The sequence below is a fragment of the Silene latifolia genome, unplaced genomic scaffold (assembly GCF_048544455.1).
Source record: "Silene latifolia isolate original U9 population unplaced genomic scaffold, ASM4854445v1 scaffold_73, whole genome shotgun sequence".
Classification (NCBI taxonomy): Eukaryota; Viridiplantae; Streptophyta; class Magnoliopsida; order Caryophyllales; family Caryophyllaceae; genus Silene; species Silene latifolia.
In genome coordinates, this window is record NW_027413640.1 from 4,867,280 (window position 1) to 4,890,433 (window position 23,154).

A 23,154-nucleotide genomic window follows, 5' to 3' on the forward strand; every position below is an offset into this window, starting at 1 on the left:
GACTACAAGTTGAGACGTCCGTGAATTCCTTTTCAAACCGAAGACCTCTTAAAGACGGTCAATTTGGGAAAAAAGTTTATCGTATTCTGAACTTATAGCCAAGAGTTATTGAAGTCAAAGTTTTTTTTTGCATGAAAAGAGGAGTATATCATAGAAAATGAAAAAGTTGAGGGGTACACGAGAGAATATCCCTAAATTATTCTTTGCAAAAATTTAAAGAAGTAAATAAATAATTGAGACAGAAAAAATTATACTGTAGACATAAAGTTGGGGTTAAATCTCCATTCTCCCTATATTCTATTTTTTAACGTAATTGGTTATTCATGGACGGATTTTACCCTATCATTGACTTTTTTTCATTATTTTCCATAGTATCCTTTGCAAAAAAAAAATTCTCTTCAAAAAAAAATTCTCTCTAATTCTTTCCCTCACAAAATTAATCAAATTTACAAAATTAATCAAATCCGTCAAATTACAAAATTATGAATACTAATTCTCGTATCAATCAAGTAACAATTCTAATTCTTAATTTTATTAATTATATTATATCAAATTAAGGAATTGATTTACACTAATTAAATTAGGATTTGTTTAAACCATCGTCGGCGTTGGGGTGATGGACGGCGACCGTCGCCGACGCTGGAGTAAGGGACGATGTGTGGCCTGCCGGCAGTGGTGTCGGTATTGCTGCCTGCTGGTGGTACATGGTAGGGGTGTTAATTCATGGCAAAACGGAACTAATTAATCTAACCAACCCCCAACCCTAGGTCACGGCTTATCCACGAATGGCAAGACGGTATTGAATGATTATAAACATATTACTAGATTAGGATTGGTGTAGATTAACTTACGAATTTAAGGGAATGAAAACAATGATCAAATCTCGAAAATCCGTCTTGGGATTTTCCCATTTATACCCCCGTGATTTTCACTTTTCCCAACTGTACCCCCGCGTATCAGAGATTACTAATTGTACCCCTAAGCTTACCTAATGTTTCCCAACCGTGGCTAATCTTCAATTTTCCGTCAAATGTTGTCGTTAATTGCCAACATGGCACGCTTAATGCGCCAACAAGGCATGACTTGGCTGCCAACATGGCATTACTAAAACCCCTTCTACCATTCACTAGTCATACCCTTAATTTCATTATATTGACGGTTTTTCTTATTTATCGTCTCACTCACGCTTTATCGACTTTTAATTATTTGTAATGTCCCGCCTTATTCACACTCACCAACCTCTTCACTCTATCATATTCCTCAACCCAAACCGCCTCCTACTCTTGCTCACGCTTCACCTCTGTCGGCCTCCGTGGGTGATCGTAGGTGAGGTCCACGATGGGTCGGAGGTGGTCATTGTGGGTGGTTGAAAGATGGGTGCATGAGATGGTTGTTGTTTGTATTGTTTACGGACGGGGTGGAAGAAGGGTTCGTGGTGGTCATACGATGGTCCATGGTGGTCGTGGATAGTTGGGATGTGATGTTGGAAGTGGAGGGTGGTGAGTGGTGGTGGTCGCCACGGTGGCCGGAGGTGGTAGTAAAAGCTCAAAAAAGACCGTCTCAAATTAGCAAACTACTCCTTTACTTAGTTTATTTTTCCATGATTTGGCCTATTTTCACCTCCGCCATTTCTTCTCATAATCCCGTCTTGCTCTTCCGCCTCACTTTTCCGTCTTGCCAGCACATTAAATTAATATAATAATAATAATACTAATATTATACATAAATACAATTAATTATTAATTATAAACTACTACGACTAATTATTTTAAATTAGTAATTAAATGAGCTTATTAGACAACTAAGCATACAAAATGAGTCGGAATAAGGTAATAGGACGGGCGAAATTTTCTGGATTTAATTCGATCGATTTTGATTCGGAATCTGAAAATAATAAGGGTAGTTTGGTAATTGCAAATAATTAAAAGTCGATAAAACGTAAGTGAGACAATAAATTAGAAAAACCGTCGATATAATGCCATGTAAGCAGCCATGTTGGCATAAGGCGTGCCATGGTAGCACTTAACGGCCAAAACAAACGGAGTAGCAAAGTTTAGTCACGGATGGGAGTCATTAATTAAGTTTAAGGGCACAATTAGTAATCTCTGATACGCGAGGGTACGGTTGGGAAAAGTGAAAACCACGGGGGTACAGATGGGAAAAACCCATCCGTCTTCCTTTTGCTTCTCTTCTCTCACAACAGACAATAGGGTAGGATGTGTGTTGTTGTTTTGTATTTTGTAAAAGTGTTTAGGGTTTGATTAAGGTAAGTATTTATAATTTTCGGTAAAATAGAATAAGATTTGGAAATAATTAAAAGCATGTATGAACCCGGTTGCCCAGTGTCGATCGACGTATAAGGCTTGTCAATCGACATGCTTCACTAGATATGTCGATCGTTCCACAAGTCTCCTTATTTCCAACACTATCACTTTTTTTCAATAGGCAGTCACCCTTGTCGATAGAGAGTTAGTAGAAATTTGATAAACAAGGCCATTAAACACAACTCCTTAACCATTAGACAATATCGTACAACTTGTACAAGTTAACACATCATCCACTATTATAAATTACGCATTCATTCTTATAAAATTACGGGTTATTATAGTCTTCCCCCCTTAAAAAGAATTTCGTCCCAAAGTTCACGCCCATAACCATATAACCTCGGCACGTTAACACAAAATAATTCATAACCACAATATATAACCCATAAATTCTACGTCATAACTCATATAAAATGCATAGTTGCTATATTCTACCCCCGTAAAAAGAAAGTTACGTCCGTGTAACCAAACATCATACCTGATCAAACAAACGCGGATATTTTTCATTCATTGAATCCTCAGCTTCCCACGTTGCTTCTTCAACATTATGGTTAGACCATAGGACCTTTACTAGCACAATCTCTCCATTTCTCGTTTTGTGCACTTTCATATTCAAGATTTCTTTTGCAACCTCCATATAAGTTTGTAACTCATCCATCTCAACTGTTTCTGGCTCAAGTATGTGAGAAGGATCGCTTACATACTTCCTCAGCTGTGACACATAAAACACGTTATGAACTCTATATAGAGCTGGAGGTAACGCCAAACGATAAGCTACTTCTCCAACTCTATCTAGAATCTCATACGGTCCTATATATTTCTGGCTCAGCTTGCCTCTCTTTCCAAATCGCATAACAACTCTCATTAGCGACACTTTCAGCAAAACTTTGTCCCCAACTATAAACTCTATACCACTCCTTTTCCAAATCAGCATAACTTTTATGATGGTCTTGTGCAGCTCTCATTTTCTGACGGATAATATGTACTTGCTGTAATACCCGCCCTTTTAGAGACCTGTTGACCAGCTTTGACCGACCTTGGGAGCAGTAATAGTCCTTAGAAGTGCCTACCAAAGTTATCCTGTGTTTTGAGTTGTGGGTGGTACTCGATAGAGTAGAGGCTACTCGATCGAGTAGCTTGGATACTCGATCGAGTAGGGGCCACTCGATCGAGTAGGTGGGGCCACTCGATCGAGTAGGTGGGCCACTCGATCGAGTAGCGTCTTTTCAGCGAGGGTTTATAATCGCGTTTTGTTAAAACCGCAAATCATTTCCGCCTCATTTCTTCAGATCTTTAGGTCGCCTCCTTCCCTTCCCTTCACCATATACCTTCCATGGGAGCCTTTGAAGGTCCTTGTGCCTTAGGAGTGTATAGCTTGAGACGGGTAGCGGTCCTTTGCGAGGTTTCCTCATGTAGGTATGTCGTCATCATCATCCGTATCTTTGTCTTTTCAGTTAGGGTTAGTTTGGTAGTGATAGATGATTGTGTTGTGTATATAGGTGTTGCTTGATTGCTGGGTATTGCGTGTATGGGCATGGAATCGTTGCAGCCGCTTAAAGGTAGGTTCGCCTACTCAGTCTCTTTGGATGGTCTAATGTGTCGGTTCTTGTGTCGTGGTTGTTGTGTTGTGGTTGTTGTGTTGTTGTCGTGTTTGTGTGACAGAGTATATGTGGTAATCGGTTGGTGTACATAGTTTGTTGGTTGTTGTTGTGTTGCAGCTGTCTGTGATTGATTGTCTCTGGTTCTCGAGGTGCGTCCTCGGCTAAGTGGAGTCACTTGCGGGAGTGGCTTCACGTCCTAGTTTCTCCCTCTGTGGAACCCGCCACGGGAGGGGATGTGCACATTAATGGGACAGGGTTATCGCTCGGTATGATGAGCGGGGCTTAGGTGGGAATGGCTGCGGTCCCCCACTCGCGGCGGGCTGGTCCAAAGGGATGGGCCTGGTCGATCGAGATTGATTGGAGTGAGTGTGATTGTGTGTGACTGGTTGTGTTTATATTGCGTTGACGATCGTTGTTGGTTTGTGTTGTGTTTTGCCTCAGTTGCTGACCTTGTGTGGTTGTCTTGTTTGTTTATGTGTCTGCCGTGATCCCTTATGGTGAGCAGTCAGTCTTAGCAGGTGCTGATATGGTTGAAAGCTGGAGTCCTGGCAGGGATGAGTCGTCATGAGTTCTGATAGAGACAGTGCGTAGCTGACGAGTTGTATCTTTATTTTGTTAGTTGGTTGTAACACTTGTAAATTTAACTATAACTATTCTTTTATCGACTTTTGATGATTATTTACCTCGGACAACCGAGATGGTAATGTCCTTATATGCTAAGGAAGGTCTGGTTAAGGCTCCTCGGCATATGGGGGTGTTACAAAGTGGTATCAGAGCGACGATTTTGGAACCTGTAACCAATGAACCTAATGAACGTAGTGAGTCTAATAAAATGAACCTGGTGTATGTATAATGGGAGCCCCAGCTGATGCTAGATTTTGGGTGAGTAGGCGCCCTCATTTCAAAATCTTGGCCCCATTGTGCTTAAGCCAGTCACTGGGTATGGGAATGTGGAGTCCGTAAATATGTGCTTAATGTGTACGTTGATTATGTTGGAACTGTCTGTGGTTGAGTCTTTGTTGAAGCTAATGTAGGCACAGTAATTGTGCCAGGGTCATGAATGGTGAAGTTTCGGGGTGTCAGTGTGTGCATGTGGTGATAATGAGGAACGTGAAAGGTTTTATATAATAGAAGTGCGTGAAAAGTGTAGAAGTGTATGCTGTAGTATGAAAAGTGGTCATGTTGGTGTTTGTTTCAGGTTGTTAGTGATGGTGATCCTATACGAGTTTATAAGTATTACCGTAGCTATAATAATGATAGCTAAAGAAGTGTTGAGATATAGTATGAGAAACATCAAGATAGTAGTGGGTATATGTAATGTTTAATGATTGAAAGTTTCCGCTGTGTAGTGATTAAATTGTGTAGAATAATTTGTTTATGTTGAAGCTTGAACATGATAGTAATGCACTTGGATAACGTATAGAGAATTTATCGTTAATTATGTGTTTTGATTAACGTAAGTATAAGTTGCTAGCAATGTGGTAAGACGAGTTTAGACATGATACAATGACATAATTGCATATACGGATGACTCGGTAGCAGGTAAACCATGTTGTGTGAAGTTTGTTGTAGCGTAACGTGATATGAATCTTATCTGATGAGACGGTATGATATATTTGAGTAGTAATGGTGATATATGAGAGAGTATTTATAACCAAAGACGATCTCCGAACTTGGTTTGAAATCGACACGTGATATTGTTTTGCAGGAATCTTCAGTTAGTTTTGTAATTATGACCGAGTACTCAACCTTACTTGACCGAGTGCGAGTGCTTACTAGACCGAGTAGACCTCACTCGATCTAGTTAGGAAGCTATGACGTCGAGATGTGGGAATTTTCTGCGGATACTCGACGAAATAGCATCTACTCGATCGAGTAGAGGGCACTCGATCGAGTACCCTAGGCACTCGATCGAGTAGGCTACAGTACAGTGGCTTTTACGGGTTTCATAAAACCCTTGTTTTTCCTCATTCTTCTTATTCTTTCCTCTTCTTTTGAAACCCTAACCTCCTAAACCTCTCAAAACTCTTATAATTTGTGTTTGTGGTGATTAATTCGGGTAGTTTTCTTTGCTTTGATTCATTCTTTCACTTCCTATTTGATAAAGGTATGAATTTCTTTCCTAACTTCATGTTTTCATCACTTAGGATCTATTGGAATGATAGAATAATCTGAAATTTTGATATATATGGATGTAAAGTTGCTTGTAATTGTTGTAATATGATCCACACGCTTCCCTTTCATGATTGTTGATGTTTATTGTGCTAAAAATAGATTAGAAATTGCAAATTTGGGGGACGAATTTTCTAGGGTTTGTGAATCAAATTGATTTTTTTTGGGCATTCTTTACATGTTGGATGGTAAAATTGAGTAGTATATGTTGCATATATCATGTTGGAAGTTGGATTTTGTGATTTCCACCTTAAAATTTGCCTTAAAACTCCGTCTTAAAAGTGGCCCAAATTGAAATTCGTTTTCTATAATTGAGATTTTGTGTTGAATATGAATGAATGTGTAAGAGTTAAACCTTTGATATGGTAGTAGTGATGATTAATTCTTGTCAAATATGCCAAATTGTTATAGCTGTAGAGACTGTCTGACTATTTGACTTGAGGAGTTGCTCATAATGTTGAATGTCAGTGATGGCGTGTACTTAGTTGCCTTTCTATGAGCATACATGAATGTTTCACCTGTTTTCAAGTATATATGGAGTAGTATTTGAGCCATGTCTTGACAGTTGAAGTAGTCGAATAAATCATGTCTATCCATGCTAAAATTTTTCACAGCTATAGAGATCGTCTGAAATGCTATGAACTGAATTTATATAAATAATTTGGGAATTGGTTGGTGAAATTGTGTACATAGATGATTATTCAATGTTGAATGTGTGTAAATTACATGTTTTAAGTGCCTATGCAAGTATGTGTAAATTGTATGCTGAAACAGATGCCGAGACTGAACCTGGGGACCCGTCAAAGTAAGAGGGGGAGGGCTTCTCAGCCCGAAATTGGGGAGGGTAGCTGACCGGTCGTACCGTCTATACCCGAGTATCCTTCGGTAGTCTTTGTGGACTTCAAACAGATAGAGAGATTTGTAGCGTTACAGAAACGCAAAATGAGACCCACCCGTTGTGTGGATACCACACTTCTTGATGACCTGGGGATTGAGACGGATGTCCGTCATATCTTTGAGACCTTGGGGTTCACGGGGTTGTATCATTTGAGAAAGCATACCTATCCTTTTCTGACCTTGGAATTCATGAGCTCGTTTAAATACGAGCCAGCTGCACAGTCTGTTGAGTTCCGTCTTATGAACACAAGTTTTGTGTTGACCATGGACCTCTTTGCTTCTCACCTTGGTTTGGCTAAGCCTCTCAAGGATTCCATCAGCGAGATTCCATCTGAGTGTAGGGTTTGCCGCCTTATGCCTTGTTTGTCTGGGAAGTCAGCTCTCACCTCCAGTAACATGTTGAATAACGATGTTCAACATGTCACTTTCAGGATCTTCCTTCGTTCTATATCGAATCTTCTTTATGAGAGGCCGGATATGAGTAAGATGAACAATCACGAGTTGTTGCTTTTGATGTCTTATCTTAACCTGGAGCGGACTGAGAGGGTGGTCTTCAATGCTTCTGCCATGGTCTGTGCTAGCCTTGCTTTGATGGCTACTTCTACCACTCGGTACTTGAGTTGTGGTGCTCTTGCCACCCGGTTAGCTGAAAAGCTAGCCTCCTTTGAGGCTTCTTCTGAGTACGTTCCCCTATCCACACCGGTGCCTACCATGGACAGAGACTAGTACCTCGACCTGAAATGGTTGAGAACCTTGGAGGATGGTAGCCTAGCGTGGAGGGTGTGGGGTATGAGCTGGATGAGGATCCCGGCTCCTGAGCACCTTCCACCGACTGAGCCCTTGGATGCGGTTGATTCTGATGAGGAGGATGAGGATGCACCTCGATAGTTACAGGCATACCTCATTGACGACACAATCCTTCCGGTGATGCCTGAGCCGAAGAAGGGGGAGAACGTGAGAGCGGCGGAGGATAGGCCCAGGTTGGGGAGAGGACCTCGTCGTGTGAGGGAGAGGACAGCTGAGACCAGACCATAGCAGCACCCTTTTCCTTGTTACCCCTACCTCGATACCCCAGAGACGCGTTCGAGCTACTTGGCAGAGAGAGTGTCATCTACTTTGACACTCCGGAACATGCATTAGATGGCGTATGCTCAGGGTATTAGGACTGAGGGACCACATCCAGTGTGGTGGAGCGGAGTTGGGGACTATAGTGAGGTTTTCCACTCCTATGGAGTGGACATGGCGGCATGGGGGACACCTCAGTCCTTTGCCTGGTTTGACCCCATGGTATGAGAGTCCAGGTGCTGGAGCAGGGATCGATGCGGGTCTTGGGTCATCAGGAGCAGGCACCTCGGGAGGGGATAGTGGTGGAGATGAGATAATGGATGAGCAGCAGCAGCAGGAGTGATACTCCTTTTTCTTTCTCTTGTTTTTGGTTTGGTTGTGTTGGATGATAGTAGTCGTTCGTTGTTAGTTAGTACTTTTACTTTGGTTTGTATGGATGGCCATAAGGCCGAATTTGCTTGGTTAGACTTGTTTGCAGGATTTTGAGGAGTCGGGTTGTCATTCCGACTCGCGTTTATCGGACATCTTAAATATATATATTGTTATAACGGGAAAATCTCGAAGGTTTTGACTTGTGGGCACTCGACAGAGTGCCCCTCACTCGGTCGAGTAGCTGCAGGTGTGTCGAGGAGGGAGTATTCTGATCTCGGGCTACTCGATCGAGTAGCCAAGACACTCGATCGAGTAGCGGGCACTCGATTGAGTACCCTATATACTCGATCGAGTAGCACTGTTACAGGAACTTTTCATTAATTAAAATTGTTTTAACGGTTATATCATTACATGTTTTGAGGTTTAATATGGTTGTTTATGATTAGTAACATGTTTGAACCGTTACTTAGATATATTGGGAGTCGTGTTTGTGTTTTGGATGCGTATTTATAACGAACAGTGCAAGTAGTAGTTGGTTCTTATTGCATTCATTTTACATTCGTAATGTCTACTAATTATATTTCACCGGAGTTGTGCCTTTTCATATACATATACAAACGATATATACATGCATTCGTGACTGTGGTTAGCTATTCGAATAAAGTTGCATATGCTTTTATGAATTAATGGTTGTATGAGTAATACGTAATGTCAATAACGAATCATATGAGTTGGGTACAGGTCAAGAGGTAAGTTTCAGTAATATGTGTAGTAATTCGGTGGTGAACTTCGGGGACGAAGTTCCTTTTTAGAGGGGAAGAGTAATGTCGCAAAATAAAAAGGCCGGTATTGCAATCTTTTGTTGTTTGTTTATGATGTTTTCTATCGTTGCGGTTACACTTCTTGTACGAAACTATAATTGTTTTCACTTGTTCGTTGAGTAATTTGTATGTTTAAGTAAAGGTAGAATAGTGTGTTATGAAGAGACGGTCATAGAAAGATAGTTATGATGTCATGTGTTGGAAATAGAACTGTATCGTTGGATAACATAGTTGTGTTAATGTGACATGTTTCGTGTTAATGGTTGTGATTAGTGGACGTGTAGTCGTTGGTTGTGTTGGTCCATGTGGTGAGGTTAGTATTTCAAGTAGTAGCTTGTAGAAGTTTATCCATATGGAGTGTTAGACAGTTGATGATGATGACATGGGGGATAGTATTCCCGGGGAGTAGTGATCTATGTCGGAAGAGTAGTGATGTCGTTTTGCTTCCGTACCTTGTGCTTTGGGATAGGTGAGTTGAACTTCGGGGACGAAATTCTTTTTAAGGGGGGAAGACTGTAATACCCGCCCTTTTAGAGACCCGTTGACCAGCTTTGACCGACCTTGGGAGCAGTAATAGTCCTTAGAAGTGCGTACCAAAGTTATCCTGTGTTTTGAGTTGTGGGTGGTACTCGATAGAGTAGAGGCTACTCGATCGAGTAGCTTGGATACTCGATCGAGTAGGGGCCACTCGATCGAGTAGGTGGGCCACTCGATCGAGTAGCGTCTTTTCAGCGAGGGTTTATAATCGCGTTTTGTTAAAACCGCAAATCATTTCCGCCTCATTTCTTCATATCTTTAGGTCGCCTCCTTCCCTTCCCTTCACCATATACCTTCCATGGGAGCCTTTGAAGGTCCTTGTGCCTTAGGAGTGCATAGCTTGAGACGGGTAGCGGTCCTTTGCGAGGTTTCCTCATGTAGGTATGTCGTCGTCATCATCCGTATCTTTGTTTTTTCAGTTAGGGTTAGTTTGGTAGTGATAGATGATTGTGTTGTGTATATAGGTGTTGCTTGATTGCTGGGTATTGCGTGTATGGGCATGGAATCGTTGCAGCCGCTTAAAGGTAGGTTTGCCTACTCAGTCTCTGTGGATGGTCTAGTGTGTCGGTTCTTGTGTCGTGGTTGTTGTGTTGTGGTTGTTGTGTTGTTGTCGTGTTTGTGTGGCAGAGTATATGTGGTAATCGGTTGGTGTACATAGTTTGTTGGTTGTTGTTGTGTTGCAGCTGTCTGTGATTGATTGTCTCTGGTTCTCGAGGTGCGTCCTCGGCTGAGTGGAGTCACTTGCGGGAGTGGCTTCACGCCCTAGTTTCGCCCTCTGTGGAACCCGCCACGGGAGGGGATGTGCACATTAATGGGACAGGGTTATCTCTCGGTATGATGAGCGGGGCTTAGGTGGGAACTGCTGCGGTCCTCCACTGGCAGGGCTGGTCCAGTGGACAGTCGGTGACGGAGATTGATTGGAGTGAGTGTGATTGTGTGTGACTGGTTGTGTTTATATTGCGTTGACGATCGTTGTTGGTTTGTGTTGTGTTTTGCCTCAGTTGCTGACCTTGTGTGGTTGTCTTGTTTGTTTATGTGTCTGCCGTGATCCCTTATGGTGAGCAAATACCTTAGCAGTGTTGATGTGGTTGAAAGTGAGTCCTGGCGAGGATGAGTCGTCATGAGTTCGATAGAGACAAAGGCGTAGTCGACGAGTTGTATCTTTATTTTGTTAGTTGGTTGTAACACTTGTAAATTTAACTATAACTGTTCTTTTATCGACTTTTGATGATTATTTACCTCGGGCAACCGAGATGGTAATGTCCTTATATGCTAAGGAAGGTCTGGTTAAGGCTCCTCGGCATATGGGGGTGTTACACTTGCTCCACCATTTCCCGAATCATCAGTGGTCCCAAAACTACCGAATCCGTCACATCATCCCAGCATACAGAACTCCTACATTTGTTCCCATACAAAGCCTCAAACAGTGTCATCCCAATACTAGCATGATAACTATTGTTGTATGAAAACTCTATCAAATCCAGTCTCTCCTCCGAATACCCACCAAATTCTAGTACACAAGCCCTTAACATATCTTCTAGAGTCTGAATTTTTCTCTCAATCTGCTCATTAATAGCTGGATGAAAGGCACTACTCATTTTCAGCGTAGTACCTATAGAATTCTACAACTCCTGCCAAAACTTCGAGATAAACCTCGAATCTCTATCAGACTCGATATCTTTAGGCACACCGTGTAGCTTCACCACATAGCTGAAATAAATTTTAGCTAACTCCGCCTTACTAAATGTATCTTTCATCGGAATAAAATGAGCAGTCTTAGTAAGACGGTATAGTGTCACCCAAATCATGTTATTCCCTTTCCGAGTCCTAGGTAAACCCACAATAAAATCCATGGAGATACTCTTCCACTTCCATTCTCGTACATCTAAAGTTTGTACCTTACCTCGTGGTCTTTTATGCTCACCTTTTACTTTTTGACAAACCAAGCATCGAGCCACAACCTCAACTACTTCTTTGTTCATTCCTGACCACCATAAGGTTTTATTTAGATCTCTATGTAGTTTATCTCCTCCTGAGTACGAGGTATTGTGTGCTTCAGTTAAAATATCTCGCTTCAGCTTCTCATCATCTGGCAACCACCACCTCTCATCAAATCTCAAACTCCCATCGGTATGAATTGCAAACTGAGAAGGCTTGCCCTCCTCTACATTGGCGCGCCATGCGGCTAGTCTGGAATCCAATCCTTGCTTTTCTCAAATTTCAGCATATATTTTAGATTCAATTGTCATGTCACTAACAGCATCTCATTTCCTGATCATAAATATACACATCTTCTCAACCTCATCTCTCAGTCTCACTCGTGACATAGCCATACACAAAGCATGGAATGATTTCCTGCTCAGTGCATCAGCTACCACGTTTGCCTTACCCTCATGGTAAATGATTTCCATGTCATAATCCCCGATCAGCTCAATCCACATTCTCTGTCTCATATTCAACTCTTTCTGTGTATAAATATACTTTAAGCTTTTATGGTCAGAAAATACCTTGAATGTAGCTCAGCATAGGTAATGTCTCCATAGCTTTAGTGCGAAAACATCAGCTTCTAGCTCCAAGTGATGAGTTGGTTAATTATCTTCATAAGGTTTCAGTTGTCGCGATGCGTACACGATCACCATGCCATTCTACATAAGTACACACCCCAATCCTATTTTAGATGAATCAGTATACACCTCAAAATTCTCTCGTTCCCTTCAGGTAATGCTACAATAGGAGCCATGGTCAGGCGATATTTCAATGTTAGGAAGGTCGTTTCAAAGCTCTCATCCAATTTGAATCTGTTTTCTTTCCTCAACAACGCTGTTAGTGTCTTAGCTATTTTGGAGAAGTCTTTCATAAACCTCCTTTTATTGCTAACCCAACCCAGAAAGCTCATTACCTCAGCAATATTCTTCGGTGGCTCCCATTTAGACACTGCTTTAATTTTTCTAGGATCAACCGACACTCCCTTATTTGATATCACATACCCCAGAAATGCCACCTTTTCTAACCAGAATTCACACCTTCTCAACTTAGCATATAACTGATTATCTCTCAATGTCTGCAGTACAATCCTCAGATGCTCTTCATGCCTATCTTTGTTCATAGAATACACCATGATATCATCGATGAAGACAACTACGAATCAGTACAAATAGGGACTAAATACCCGGTTCATAAGGTCCATAAACATTGTCGGTGCATTAGTCAGCCCAAATGGCATAACCACGAACTCGTAGTGTCTGCGTGTCCTGAATGCAGTCTTTGGTATATCCTCATTGACAAGGCTAAAGTCGTATCACCTATATCAAAATAAACCTAACTCAATACTAACTAATAGCTAGCGGTAAGACAGGTATCGAATTCACAGGGAGACATTAATAATTCATTTGCTAAAGTAATAAATCGTCTTAAGGTAACAGTTTTCTTGAAGGTTGGTTTGCTTAGCTATAACTAAATGCAAATAATAAAGGGTGAATTCAATAAGATTAAAAAGTCTAGGGATGGGGTTCACTAGGTCAGTTATCCGGGGACATGAATCGGTTAGTGTCATCCATTTGAGGAGTGGTACAAGGTATGAAGGGCCGAAGAAGCCAATTGATGAAGATATTGTGGATGCTAGTGACAAGCAAAGAGTTGTGGAGAACTCATAGGAAAAAGAACCCACCACCCAAGAAGTTTCAAAGAAAAAGAATGAAGAGAAGGCTAAAGAGAAAGAGCCTATTGTGATTAGACTTCCATTCCCAAGTCGTCAAGCTAAGCCTAAGTTTGATGAACAACTCGCAAATTTCATGGAGATTGTGAAGAACTTATAAGTCTCAATCATATTCGCGGAATTAATCAATCATGTTCCGGCCTATGCAAAATACATGACAGACATTCTTACCAAGAAGAAATCCATCCGGAAGCTAGAGACTATTGCCTTTACTAAAGTGAGTAGTGCTATTCTTCAAGGAAGTTCCCCTCCAAAACTCAAAGATCCGGGAAGTTTCTCTATTCCATGCACCATTGGCGACACTACAATCAACAAAGCATTATACGACCTTGGAGCAAGTGTAAGTGTCATGCCATACTCGGTATGCAAGAGGCTAGGAATGGGAGAGCTCAAGTGCACTAACATTACTCTTCAAATGGCGGATCGATCAACAGAGATACCATTAGGGGTATGGGAGGATGTGCCCGTGAGAATTGGCAAGTTCTTCATCCCGGTAGACTTTGTTATTGTATACATGGAGGAGGACTCCAACATTCCTATCATTTTAGGAAGACCTTTCTTGCATACCACGGGAGCGGTAATTGATGTGAAACATGGAGAGCTCACACTTGAAGTAGGGGATGAGACAATCACTTTCAACCTTGACAAAACAATGAGAGCTCCCCGACTACATGAGCCATGTTTCATGATCGATCATTATAGCCGAGAAAGTGATAGGACGAAGTTGGCATCTTAAAGCAAAGAACAAGCTATGGGTAAAGAATCACCACCCATATAGAAGAAGAAATTGGATAATCTTCAAAATGCTCTATCCGGTGAACAAGGAAATTTCCTCAACAATGAGAGCTTAAATAGCTCAACCATGACAAGAAAAGAAGAAGGCCTCATTGGCCATGACAACAAGAAAGAAGAGTTGCTCTTGTCAACTCATGATACCATTGGGAAGCAAGCTAGTGAAGTTTGTGGTCTATGGGATGACGAATTCGATGGATTATTCAATCCCTACATCGGCAATGTTATAGACCAAGGCTTTGGTGACCATCTTGACTCGAGTCACCACCATGAAGAACACAATGTGGAAAGGTGTATGCGAGATCTTTACAATGAAAATGAACAAGCCTTTGACTACTTCTACAAGGTGTTGAGCAACATCAACAACACCTTGGCTATGCCTCCTTGACATCTCATTCAAGAGTGAGAGTTTGGTGGAGTCCTCCCTAAACCACCATTTGTAAATATTCTAACCCTTAACTTGCATTTTACTTCTTGTATTGCATTTTTGTCATTCCCTTGGATTTACATTCTTTTTATACTTTGATCAAGATTTTCATTATGAGAGAAAGTGAGGGAGGTATTTTAATGTGTTTTGATGTGTAGTGTTTGATCTAGTGTGGGGATAGCAATTGCCTAGGCTAACCGAGCCTTCATAGTGCACCCACAACAATGGACAAAGGAATGAAGAAAGAATGATATGAGAAATGAAGATCCCCACAGGTGGAACTGAACTCGTGGGTGCAGGAGAAGATTTGAGCGTCCCAGGGGAAATCCGCTCGAGCTGGCCATAATCCGAGCGTCCTGGCTCTAGGACGTGGGTCTTGGGAGTGCTGAAATTGAAAAAATTGGGTCTGTTGCAAAATCTGAGCAGATTACATAGAAGACGCCCGTCCTTGTCCCTGAGCCACTCGTCTTGGGAGCAATCTGCGCGTCCTGGCTGCTTCAAAAATTTAAGTTTCACACTGACTATGAATCCGAGCGTCCCCAGGAGAAGACGAGCGTCCTCAGCAAAATTCGCTCGTCTCCTGCAGAATTCGCGCGTCCCAGCACGGGTTGAAAATTCCTGAGCTCACTGACGGAGGATTTGAGCGTCCCCACTCCAAGACGCTCGTCTCCTGCTGCTATTTGGCTATAATACGGGATTCAAATCCTTCTTCCCCAATTCATTTCTATCTAATACAAACACAAACACACACCCTTTCTCCCTCAAAACCCTCAATCCCCTCATCAACAAAACACAAATTCCTCAACTAAATTCATCAAAATCAAAACAAAACTTCCTCAAATCACAATAAACTACTCCTTTATCAACAAGAAGCCATCCAAACACCAAATTCCTCACACATTGAGTCGATTTTCTAGGGTTTGAGCACAATTTCGAAAATCCTAAAATCGATTGAGAATTGATTGAAGCTTGAGGAAACAAGGAGCATTCAAGCTTATTATTGGTTTGTTGATACAATTTTGACAAGGAGAACAACTTGGCAAGAACAAAAGCTGGAAACAAGGCACCCGCAACCTCAAATTTTTCCAAAAGGTAACAAGCTCTTCTAGCTTCAAAGGCTATGGTAGTGCATGAACCAAGGGTGGAGATTCAAGAAGTTGTTACTCCTATAGTGGAAGCTACACCTACTCCGGTCATTGAACAATTGCAAGATTATCCGGAGGTAACTTTCATAAACGATTCTCATAGGAAAGCATTTGTTTCCCTTACTAGAAAGACTATTTTGCCTACCAAATTCATATGTCAAGATGCCTTAGATAAGTTGGGTGTGCTTGAAAGAACTAGGAATTTCTTCGAGTCCATGAAATTGCTTACCCTCTTTGAAATGCAAGAATTAACCTACCCTTCATTGACCATGGAGTTTGTAAACTTCTTGAAGGTGACTAAGGTAGAGGGTAGGAAAAATGTTGAATTCCGCCTTCAGAACAAGGATAGGCGAATTTCTATGAAAGAATTTGGCAAAGTATTCGGTCTTGAAGAACACTATCATTATGAGAAAAAGCCTTCACAATATGATGCCGCACCCCTTTAGAAAGCGATCACCGGGAGAAAATTTGAGTCTTTCCATGAGTGCCATGTTCTATATGTCCACCATCCGGGTATAAGGGTATGGCATAAGTTTGTAGGCAACACTTTAATTGCAAGAAAAGGCACCAATCACTTTACCGAGCTCGACTTTATCTACCTTGAATCCACCATGAACATCAACAAAAAGTTCACCAAGGAATACAACATACTTCAACTCCTAATTGACCGGTGGCTTGAAATTGACCATGGGAAAGATGGAGCGGCTTTTATTATGAATGGAGGCTTAGTGACAAGGTTAGCCAAACACTTTAACTCGGATTTCAACAAAGACAAGACATATAAACCGGTTAAAGGAGGCAACCTTCTTGATTTGGCCACTATGATCAACATGTTCCATTGGGTCAAGAATGATAATCTTGACAACAAGTATGAGTGGCTCACTAAAGAAGCTAAGTCCTTCATCTTGCCTAACAAGATATGCCGCATCAATGTCCGAAGTCCAAGCTACCTACTACCCGTCTCCAATGAAGCCGAGATGATTATGAAGCAACATAGGGAATCACATGCCAAGCCCTCCTCCTCCTCTATTGTGACTCCACCATATCCATTCGCCTGCCATGAATTCACACCAATTGGCACTAATGTCATGGTAGGCAACGATTACTTGGCTCAACTATTGCAACACATGCATAAGGAAGCTCATGAGGATCGGGTCAATGCTTATCGAGCTCAATATTTGCCCCTCCTTCATTTAGCTAGGCAAGGACTACTTGATCCTACATGTGCTTTGCCTAGTTAGGCGAATATGGAAGTATTCTTTCCAAATGCTTCTAGAGATGCCACCATGGATAGTGAAGTTGCTAAGGGGAAAGAGATTGTTGTTGAGAGCGGGGAAGGTAGTGACTCTTGCCATGAGGAAGAAGAGGAAGAAGTGCAAAGTTCAGGTGATGATGAAGATCGTGAAGCCTCCGGGTCCATGGAGGTAGATGATGATGATAATGAGGAAGTTGATGAGGAAGATGATGATAGTGATAAGGATGTCGCAATGAGCAACAATTGAGGATTGACAAGCTTTTGGAGGACGCCACAAACCATTGTGAGTTTCCTACACCTCCTTTTAGCTTTGTCTCTATATCATTTTAATTTTATCTTGATCATTGGTTTTGAGTCCTAGCAACACTTAGAGGACTCCCACCTAGGTCTCATTGAGGTGTCTCATATTGTTCCCACTTGTGAAAATCCAAAATGACAAATTAGTTTCATACATTGCATACTTGTGCATGAAGTCCCCCATCTTTACACTAGAAATAGTGTCTTACTTGGTTTGGGGAAGTTCAAGCACAAGCATTGGGAGTTAATCTAAATTAGCTCTCCAACCAATAAATTCATGCATCATATAGTGTAGCTTAGAATGCATCACTTATATATATGACATGTAGTTTGCATAGTAGTGTAGAAATCATGCATTCTCATTTTAGCTTGCATAATTTCCTATCGTATTGGCCATTGAGGACAATGCCCATACTAGTGTGGGGATGGAAAATTCTAACTTGACTTGACTTTTAAAACAAAAATGATAAAAATTGAAAATTTTTGAAAAATACAAAAATATGTCCTTTATTTTCATAAACACAAAACCATAAAAATTGAAAAATTGAAAAACCAAAAACATGTTCATTCCTTATTAATGTAATTTTGTATATTTTGTATATACTTGTTTGTTTGTTTGTCCTTCTATCACATTAATCGACTACGCCACATCCGAGGCATGAGGATTATGAAGACCGCATGGTATGATCTTTCCAATCTCCTTTTTCCTCTCTATGTTAATGACTATGTGGCTTTATTTTGATTGATGCGGTATACACCAATGTGATTTTAGGAGTTGCATTTAGCTTATGTGGCATACTAGTTGGTAGAAGTATATGCATTAGGTTGTATAAATGTTAGTTGTATTATGGCATATAGTTGCATTTTAGGAAATTTTTTTGTGAAAACATCATTTTGGGAAGCTTGACAAGTGTATATAAGGCCCTTGTAGATACTTTTCTTCTTAAGACTTTGCTCATTAGAATGCTTCTAAAACACCCTAGGATGTGTCATGCTAGTATCATTTGACCCATGGATTAAGGCCTAGTCAAGAGTACCTTGTGGTGTGATAACTCCTTGGCTACCGTTTATTCTAAGGTGACCCGTGAAACCATGCAACCATCCTCCACCTCTATCACATTTTGTCAACAAAAGGGAATGGGAAAAAAAATTATCAAAATTTGAGTTCAAGAATTGAAATGAAAAACAAGAAGTTTGCAATTTGCATCAAAGAAAAGAGGAGTACAAAAATAAGAACTCCTATGCTTCAAATATAAGCACCCTCGCTACAAATGGGGTGGCTTTGAAAATGTTCAAAAGAAAAATGCAAAAAGTTGAAAATTGTCAAGTATTGAAATGCCAAATATCAAAGAAATAGCAAAAAGAAAGTGTTCTCAAATGTCAAATGCCACAAGAAATTGGGGGGGAAAACAACAAAAAAAGCAAACTCCCATATGAAACTCAAAACACATTGATCCCTTTATCCATCGAATCCACTTTTATGCATGGTAGAGAGGGGACGACCCTTCTTCTTGTCTAGGCAAGAAGGGGAATTCCGCGATCCTCCAGTGTTTCTAACACCATAGGGAGTCTACTGTTGACGAAAGCTTTTAACGATTGAGGACAAAGGTACCCTAGCTTGACACAACTTGGAGGTGATTTATTGGTATCCTTCTAGGCTTTGTAGTTTGAAGAAACCATAACTAAGATGGAATGTGTACCCTTAGATTGCTTCCTCTTTAGATAATTTCCGCCACTCAGATGAGGAAAGTGGCTATTCATTTTTGTAGATGCATCCATTACTTGCTTTTGTGTGCTTAAATGCTTGGATGTATCGCCCTTTTGGCAAGCCCCAGCTTGCCTTGCAAGAAGGCATCTTACCTCATGGTTGTCTTGTTGTGAGTTGAAGGGGCGGAGTGAGACCCGCTAATTGTCTCATATCGGCTATATTAGTAGGTTAGTTTAAATAAAGGTCCTAGTTGTAGTCACCTCTTTACTCGGGGCGAACAAAGGTTCGGTTTGGGGATGTTTGATGTGACTCATATTTGAGCACATTTAGTCCCCGAATTAACCTCGTTCTTATGCTTTATAGCACTTATTTGGGTCATTTACTATCTTTAGTTTTCCATTTTGCATATTCTTTGAGGTTTTGTCTCCTTAGTAGGAAAGGATTGCTAACCTTGCATTTATGAGGCGAAATAGAGCTAAATTGATCGCATCTAATGACTAATCATCAAAGAGAAGACCAACACTAGAGGCCTAAGTAGTTAATAAAGTGAAATGGGCAATGATGAAAGGATCCTTGCATCCCCGACATGATCCTTGAGGATTATTAAGGAGCAAAAGAAGAAAAGTAGTATGTCCAGGAATCCGAGCGGATCGAGCACGATCCGGGCGTCTCAAAGCACCAAGATCCGGGCGTCTTGTGCCCAAGACGAGCGGCTTGCAGCACCATGATCCGAGCGTCTTCACCAGGATCCGAGCGGATAACAAGTCAGAAGAGCCTGTGCCTTACCACGGGACGAGCGGATCGAAGCAGGACTAGCAAGAGGATCCGCTCATTTCCCTCGGGAATAGCATTTCCTCAACTTTTCTTAGGGTCTTAATATTCATTTAAGCCCTTAGTGTGGACGCGGGCCCACGGGGGCGAAAAGCGAGCAAGCTTTTCTTGTGCATTTGTGGAGCCGCCACCAATTTTTTGTGGAAAATTGGAAACCGTTCGAATACCTCGTGCCATGTCAAGACACAAAATAGTGACATGAACACCAAGAACTCGTTACCCTTAGCATTCTATGTCTAGAATGACTCTCGTGGATGCCAATGAACACGGATGTTCACAGAGATCTGGAGTAAGCGGTGAGGGTACATATTAGGAAGCTCTTTTGATCGAACACCTAATCCCGCCCACCTCGATAGCGGCCTCTACTAATGATTAGGGAAATTGTCTATACTCGATATGTTGTCGATTTATATGCATGCAATGCAACATTCATTAGATTAATCCTAGCATGTGAGAATTAATACTAAGTCGGTAAACATGTAGTTTATCATACAATTAGGTCAAATCGGGATTTAGATTGATTACATGTGAACATACAAACAATATGATAATAGAGAATAAAATACAATAATTACAATAATTACATTGGGTTTATTGATTTACGTCGAAAATACATTCAAAACGGATAATTTGGGAAAAGAAAGAATAAATAAATAAACAAAAAGATTAGGTGATAATACGATTAATAGTAAATTAAATACGTAATTAATAAACTAGGTCAAAGCGAAACGGAATTGGGGACAAATCAATCCGAACAAGCGCAAGAGAGCCGCGTCCTTGAAGAGGTGCAGGCAGATTGTTGTTGCGTCTTCTGGGTTGAGTTCTGACTGTGAAGCCGGAACTGCATCTCGTTAATATTCGTAGGTAAATTTAATGCTTGATTATGAATAATTGACTCGGATAGAAGTGATTAACAGATTATTTACATGTGATTGAGTCATAAAAACGATAAAACACGGATAAAATTAATTAGAACGAATATATACAAGATTAATTAGGCCAACAATGGATTAAAACGAACTAAGACAAATTAATTAGGTTAAACAGGTTATTAAGAGGCAATGATAAACAGATGAAAATATATCAATGGTTAATTCCAGAGACTCAATATTAATGAATCGAACCTCTAAAAACCCGAATTGATTTTAATGACGAAAACCCGCAAATATGAATTATAAGGGATTTAAGTCGGGAATTTAAAAGATGAATTAAATAATAAAGATTTACATGTTAGAATTATCATATTATAATTATCGTGTTAATGAACAATGAACAAACAAAGAAAATGAAACAAACAGACGAACAAAAGACGAAGGAAGAAGAAAGGAAGCAGGAACTGCGGCAGCCTCAGGAAGAGGCGCAGCAGGTGCTGCGTCCCTTCGAAGAGGCGCAATAGTTGCTGCGTCCATTCTCGACGTTTGTCTCCTGTAAATCCGTAAAAAGGGTTTAAAACAATGTTTTATAAATCGGTTTTGAATGTGTTTTCGACGTAAATCTTACATTAATGATTACAAAAATAAAGTACAATAATAAAATATGGGATTTACACCCTCAGACTTACATGTTTGACGAAACGAGATTAACTAAGTTAACGTTTAGTGATGCTCGACTCGAATGTACGACGAAAGTGCCCTCTAAGAGGAAATTAAACAAAGTTGATTAAGTTGATTGATGTGGAATTGGTCAAATTGGTCGGTCATGCAAAATGAGGCTGGTACTCAGAAGGATCCGAGCTTACGTGGTCGAAAGTTCAAGCACGTAGACGCCAAAAAGTAAGAACGTGGTCTAGAATGCAAAGGGAGAAGAGAAGGGCGGACACTCACGTGAGAAATATAAGGAACGAAGGTCCCTATTTATACTAATCACGGAATTAGGGTTTAGGAAAGGAGAGAAAGATCCGGGAACAACCGACTTAGGTTAAACACGGAAACTTGGACAAAAATAAAACCTTGAGGAAAAGGCGCAGCACTTGCTGCGTCCTTTCCTCAGCGGGTTCCTCCTGAGCAAGAAGCGCGTTTGACAGCCTGTCGTATTTTAGGCATAACTTTCTCTAAAAGACTCGGAATAAGGTTATTTTGGTGGCGTTGGAAAGCTAAGAAAGAGATCTAGAATTTCTGTGAAATAGGCCTGACCCAAAAAAGTCGTTATCACCTCGTAAAACGGGCCTAACGTTCGGGTTGTCATTTTAGATAAATGAAATGCACACTTTGTAATGTAAACTTTAAGTTTAGCCCAAAAAGTGACATGGGACTCAAAATGAGATATAATCATAACATTTACGACATCCTAACCTTAGGTAGACAAGCACATTGCTTTGACTCGGGATTTGACGGTTTTAGGAAATGAAGACGGTTTTTGACCCGCACTCCAAATCAACTCTAATTACTGCCAAAACGACCGTAATGACACCTAGATTACGACCATAAGGTAGACACAAGTATTTGAGCTATCACTTGACGATAAACTTACGAATTGTCATAAATCATTCCGTGTACCAAACATGCGGCCCAATCATCACCGGGTGGCTTGCGGGAGGTGCAGAAATGAGGTATCTACACTTAGAAATCCTAATCTTTGTACCTAATCCTTAGTATAAATACCCCTTTGTACTACCTAGATTGGCATGAAGTCTTAATCCATCCTCAATCAAGTTGTAATCCTCTCTTAATCTCATCCTAATACTCTCAAATTAGTCTTAATTTAGTTGTAACACGATTTCTCAATATTAATCACATCTTAATCTTTCCTTAATTTCTCTATTGTTCTTCCTTTATTTTGGGTAATTAGAAGATTATTTGGGTTTATTTGGAGGATTGACAACCTTCCATCAATCAAGTACTTCTATTATTCTTTGCTTTATTATTTGGAATCATCTTCATAGGTATAATTCTCTCTTAATCTTGTTTAATTATTGTTAATCACTTTCATTTATTCATTATAATTTGCTTTGTTAGTATGATTGACAACCTTATTAATATGCTAAACTTGATAATGAGTGAGTATTTTCCTTAGCTAGGGTTAATGGGGAATTAGGGGAAACAAACATGGGGATTGATTCATGCTTAATTTAATATGTCTTCATAATTAATTTGCTTGCTTGTTGTGATTTCAACTTATGCACATGTTATGTTTGATGAAATGCGAGCCTATGAATCCTTGCATTTTTTGATCCATCACCTATATTTTCAATGAGGC

At 40.6% G+C, this 23,154-nt stretch overlaps 1 protein-coding gene across 1 annotated transcript; it reads right to left on the reverse strand.

Moving 5' to 3' along the window:
- Positions 1 to 2,796: 2,796 nt before the first annotated feature.
- Positions 2,797 to 3,289, reverse strand: LOC141640145 (uncharacterized). Its single transcript, XM_074449036.1, has 2 exons — positions 3,131 to 3,289; positions 2,797 to 3,036 (listed from the first exon to the last, which is right to left on the reverse strand). Exons 1-2 carry the CDS (start codon positions 3,287 to 3,289, stop codon positions 2,797 to 2,799), a joined length of 399 nt encoding a protein of 132 aa, XP_074305137.1.
- Positions 3,290 to 23,154: the final 19,865 nt, after the last annotated feature.

What these genes read in the sequence shown, in the direction of transcription:
- LOC141640145 (XM_074449036.1), bottom strand. Translation starts at nt 3,289, where the DNA reads ATGAGAGCTGCACAAGACCATCATAAAAGTTATGCTGATTTGGAAAAG. An exon ending in AGCCAGAAATATATAGGACC is followed by an intron (nt 3,037 to 3,130) that starts GTATGAGATTCT and finishes TATGTGTCACAG; the next exon opens with CTGAGGAAGTATGTAAGCGA.